Here is a 5,631-nt window from a genome sequence, read left to right on the forward strand (position 1 = left end):
GCAGAAATTAGGGATATTTTCCCACTGGTTGCTTGTATTGCTGCCATGCAAGACAGGGCCGGGATCTCCTTTCGGATGGGAGCCCGTGTGTGGGTCGCTGGGGAAGGCCCGTGCTGCACCGTGCTGTGCTGCTGCCCCATAGGGCTCCTTGGGAAATGTCGCTGCCGCCTCGTGCTGCAGCTGGCCGGGAGCCCCAAAGTGACTCTCGTAGCGCGGCCCTGCTGCTGGGGTGGCAGTGTGGGTGCCACCAGCAAGGAAGCCGTGCTGGCTGGACTGTTCCCCCTCCGAGGCAAATGCCTGAGAGGCGGCAGTGACGGTGTTTTGCTTGTTGTACTCATAAAAACCCCCTGCAGCAGATGTGGAAGCACCTGCCTTGTTGAGACCCACCACCACGGGCTGCTGGCCGGAGGGTGGAGCCATGACACTTCCAAAGGGATTCATGACAATTGCGTTGGGCGCCTGGGCCTGGACAGCTCCCAGACCTCCCCCTGGGGCAGCCAAGGCCGGGCTCTGGGCAGGAAAGGCAATGCCACCAGAGGGGAACCTGGTGCCAGTGATGCCGGGCCCCTGGGGCGGGCCTGCCGTGTGGCCCTGCGGGGCGCTCATCACCGCGGGGTGCCTCAGCTGGTTGAAGAGTGGCTGCGACATGGCCACTTTGGAGAGCACCTGGTTGAGGACAGTGGCAGCGGCCGGGTTGTTGGTGACAGCAGTCTGAGCCAACTTCAGCCTGTGGAGCGTGAGCTGTGCCTGGAGCTGCGCCAGCTGCAGGCTTGCAGCTGAGGGGAGCAGGGGGCTCGGGGCACCAACAGAGAATGGACTCTTCTCCAGGAGCTTGGCAGCACTGCAAAGGATCAGCATCTGTGTTAGCAAAATTCACCCCACGCCTACCTACGCCCACCTCCTGTGAAAGCTCAGCATGGCATACACAGCTGCTGCCAGAGGTTTAGTTTATCCAAACTCAAGGAAAGCAAAGGCCATACAGGCCCTCCCACACCATCCCCGAATCAGCAATTTTCCCCCTTTCTTGCATGTCATGCAACCTCCAGCTTCCTTGCTGAGACATCACTGATCCTGACTGATTTTGTGATACTGTCATTATTCCCTTTCCCTTCAAAGCAGGCAAATGTGAAGAAGAGGACATCAAATGGGATTTTAAAGCCAGCCCCACAGGTATTTCCCACCTAGTACATCTGGTTGCATAAAGCAAGAGAAAATATTCCACATGCATTTATTTTGTTTACAGTCCTTGTGTTATTAATCTGCATAGCAGCTTGTTCTGTAACAAAGCCTATAGTTTTGCAAATGCAAATATAGAGGAGGAAAATGAATGAGAAGCAACTACAAACAAGCTGTCCTCAAGAGTTTTCCCTGTTCAGCTGGAATCTAAGACAAAATTTCTGCAGTGCCAGCTGGTGAAAATCAAGGTCTTTATACTTCCTAGAAATAAGAGGTACACTGAGTGTTGTCCTTCAAGTCTCATACATGGGATGAATAAATGACTGAATTGCCTGCTTGAACTCCAGAGCTGGGAAAACAGAAGATGAATTTTTCAGGCATATGGTGGTTCCTTGCTTTGGGAAACACCTTTGAGACATCTCACCAGTTCACAGCACCACCACCAAACTATCATTTTCAAGCTCCTACTGGAAAAATGTTATCCTTCACTTTCCAACACCTCTGCTCACAGACAGCACAGCTACTCATTGCATTACAAATGGCTGTTCATTCTGACAGTGAGAGCAGAGAACACTCATACAACAGGCATGTGGTCCAAAGCTCAATTCATTTATATTGTAAAAATGTATTGAGTTTCAATTGAGACCTTTCAAAGTAGCAGGAACAATGCATCAACCACCACGCAACCCTCACTGTTAATAATTGGCCAATTTGCTAAACTGCATGGATGAAGCTGTAGTTAATGATAAATGTCTTGTCAGCATGCTACATTTGAAAACCACAAATTAGGAAAACATCTGCTTAAATCCAAAGTATGACTAAGAGAAAATGAATGGGTTTCATATTTAACATTTAACTTCCACTAGCAACTGCAAGGCACATCTGTCTCCCAAAACACAAACCACTGTTTGGATAAATGTATCATTATGTAATGACACGACTCCCTGCCAGCACAGGCTGACACCAGTGCTCAGCTTCAGAGCTGAGGTGCCTTTTGTTTCCCCATGTGGTTTCCATCACTTACTCTCTGACTTGCACTTACAACTCAGTTTGCTGTAAATTTGATTATGGATGAGAGTCAGTGCGCAAGTACAGTCAAAACAACATGGAGAGCCTCACAAACCCCAGCCCAGGAGATCCTGAGGACGCACAAAGCTGCTGAGGAGTGCATGTGGTGAGAGGGGCTCAACGAGCAGGGAATGCCACAATGGCACACGCACTGTCATTGCCACTGGGGCCCATGGCATGGCCCTGTGCCTAGGCTGTATTGTGCCACCAGCATCTGCAGTGTCCTGACTCATGGTGTGTTTTGTGGCATTTACCACAGGCCTGACAACTGTTTCATTTTATAGCTAGTTATACCCTTCGTTCTTTAAGTAGCTGCAAAACTCTTTAAAAAACGTTTACAAAGCATGCAAATAAGATCTGTCCAGGGGTCTCAAAAAGAAAAGCCAGCAGCATATAATGTTTTCAGCTCAGGAGCCACAGATGACTCCTGTTCCCAGCAATCTAATTCCACTGTGCTGCAAGCCTACGCAGCAGTGTGCTTATCCCAACAGCTGCAGCCACTTCCCAGCTCTGGTGGTTACCTGCTGGACACAGGCACAGGCTCCCTCTCCAGAGAAACCATCTCACTTGACACTGCCACAAGCCCTGAAGCTGCCTCAGCCTCCTCATGTCTTGACCAAGTTTGGAACACTGTTTCCAAGAACCTGCACCCCTGGCTGGACAATGCTCTGGGTGCTGGCTCTCCCCAGCTCTGTGCTTGCCTGGGATGTGCTGCTGGGTATGGGGAAAGCCAGGCCAGGAGTGCCCTGCACAGCTGCTCTGGAAATGCTCCGGCCACTTCAGACCAACAGCCTTTGGACCCTGCTGTGTAGCAGGGCAGCACCAGCTCCCTGTGCCTGCTGGCTTCATCCCTGGATTGCAAGCCATGAGTCTAAACCAAGGAAAGACTGGGGTTGCAGGAAACATTACCCAAAATGAACCCATTGTATGGTATGTTGAATACCATATGGTATGTTGAATACCATATAGTATTCATACCATATGGCATTCATACCATATGGTATTCAACCAAACGTTTGTATGAAGAAGCCACAGCCTCCAATCCACTTAGAGAGGGACAGAATAAGAGGGAACAGTTGTTCCCATGCACCAATAGTTTTGGGAATGGCCAAACCTTCAAAATCCATGTCCATTATGAATTTCCAGATTTCAGGGTGTTTCGGGTTGCAAAATTTATCCTCCCACAGCAGAAACAGAATATTTTATCATCTAACCAAGGCAAAGAAGGCAGTGCTTGTTATTGGGTCAGTGGGAAAGCAGATATGCAGATAGCAGGCTGGAGAAGAGCTGTACATAAAGCATCTTTTAAAGAGATACTCAGATTTGAGGATTTCTGTTCTGTTGTGAAATACATGGCGCAAGAGATACACTGGGCCAGCGTGCACAGCTTTGAAAGTTTCTTTCTTTCTATTCCACTACCACAATGTTTATGTATTTGATAACATAATTTTGTAAATAATCTTGCTACAGACTTACTAACCTACTGGAAAGTGCAAATACAAGTTGAGGATAGCACTCAGCTAAGGTATTTTGTGGGTGCCATTCCCCATTTGGACACACCTCCCACCCCCAGCTCATCCTCAGGTTACCAAAAGGCAGCCCCCACCTGCTCGTGGGGGGTCTCTGCCACAAGATGATTGAAAGCAGCTGAATGAAGCTCTCATTCTGCATCAAGCGCTCAGGGAATTGGCCTGCGTCAGATGCAGTTAGCTCTATCCCGTGCAAAACATTCCCGATTATTAGGTCAGCAATGTAAAAAGTAAACAGAACTTGTCCTCTGCAATTATTTATTTAACACCCGCTGTACAGCTGGCCTACACCAGCACCACTAGGAAGGCCAGAAATGGTCTTTCTTTGCTGAAATAATGACAGGCAGGAGTGCTGCCACACAGTTTCAACAAAGAAATCCATAGCCCAGACAAGTTTTCACACAGCTCTGAGAGACGGGAGTTGAAATTGTACATTGACATCGCGGCACTCACAATGGGATTGCAAACACTGGCAAGGTCATATCACCATAAATCAATTCAGCCCACCTGCTATCCCTGTAATCTTTATTATGCTTTTAGTATCCAGGAACAGTGTCAGAGGTAAGGTATCTAGATGGCTGGATTATTTGAGCAATCCTGTCTACAAGAGTGATGAAAAGGTTGACCACAAAACATGTCTATTAGAACAGACCAACAACCTGGAGCTTGATTTTCAACTGACAAAACTAAGGGTTTCAAAATGCTGCCCAGCACCTTTCAAAATTAGGAAAGAAATAAAAAAATCTGGACTAATAATTAATGATCTGAATTGCAACAATTTATATATTCACAAATATTTGAAATGCTGCATAAGGTGTGAATTTGAATACTTTTAAAAAAACCCGAAGTCATAGCAGTGCAGAATTTTTCTTGTGTCTTTCATGAATCTTGCATATATTCTAAGATTTTTGCATTCCCTCCCCAAGAACGTCTTTACATATAATTACACCTACCCATCAAAATATTCGCAAGAGAAATTTTTAATAATTTTTGTTCCAGAGTGTGCCCTTTTTTTTCCCAAGCAGTCAGTATTACTATGTTAAAATTTCAGAATTAAAATGACAAGGACATTAACATACCCAAGTATCCTAAACGTATCATCACTCTGCACTAGTACAGTATTAGATTTAAATGTGTGCAGAAGCATGCTGGTTTTTTAAAGCTGTTTCTGAATCAGTTAGCAAACTTTAAATTGATGATCCAGGAGTCCTGAATACATCACACCATTTCCTAATTATACAAGCACAAAATCATTCTGTTATGCAGAAAGGTGAACATATCCCTTCCCTGTAATGTATCGTTTATGAGAAATATATTGGGCTGCCTTCTCTAAACTCATCCAAAACAATTGTCACTGTACTAAAAAAGCAAATATGCCTCAAAAATATACAAATCAACTGTTTGATGATGAAGTTGGCAAGATATTAGGGGTAGATGTAGTTTTCAAATTAAAATGCATAATTTGACAGCACTTCATTAAAACTGCATGTTTGTATGTGAGGACAGAATCCAGCCTCTTGAACACAAGGGAACTACAACATCATATTTCAAACACTGTTAGGAGTAAAGACAAAGTTCAGCAAATTCCACAACATATATTAATTATAGTAAAAATTAATTATTACAATTACATTTAAATTCACCTTCATAATTTAAGCTCTGAAATCATCTACTACCAAACTTTTTTTTCCTGAGTTCTGGTTAGAAATGATAAAAAAGGAGATCATGTTTCCCAGTAAGTTCAGCTAATGATGGCAAGCACTAAAAACCTTAAGCTACTTTAATACATGTATAAGCTGCAAGTAAAACCTTTCTTATCCCAAATAATGATTTCTAAAGCCTTCCATTACACTACTGA

At 44.9% G+C, this 5,631-nt stretch overlaps 1 protein-coding gene across 1 annotated transcript in view; it reads right to left on the reverse strand.

Moving 5' to 3' along the window:
• Positions 1-858, reverse strand: part of RBM20 (RNA binding motif protein 20) — a 23,276-nt gene extending 22,418 nt beyond the window's left edge. Inside the window, exon 1 of the mRNA XM_014308896.2 lies at positions 3-858. Coding sequence (XP_014164371.1) covers positions 3-858 — 856 coding nt within the window. The remainder of the gene's footprint in view (positions 1-2) is intronic.
• Between the last annotated feature and the right edge of the window lie 4,773 nt (positions 859-5,631).

This window comes from Geospiza fortis, unplaced genomic scaffold, assembly GCF_000277835.1.
Source record: "Geospiza fortis unplaced genomic scaffold, GeoFor_1.0 scaffold130, whole genome shotgun sequence".
Lineage (NCBI taxonomy): Eukaryota > Metazoa > Chordata > Aves > Passeriformes > Thraupidae > Geospiza > Geospiza fortis.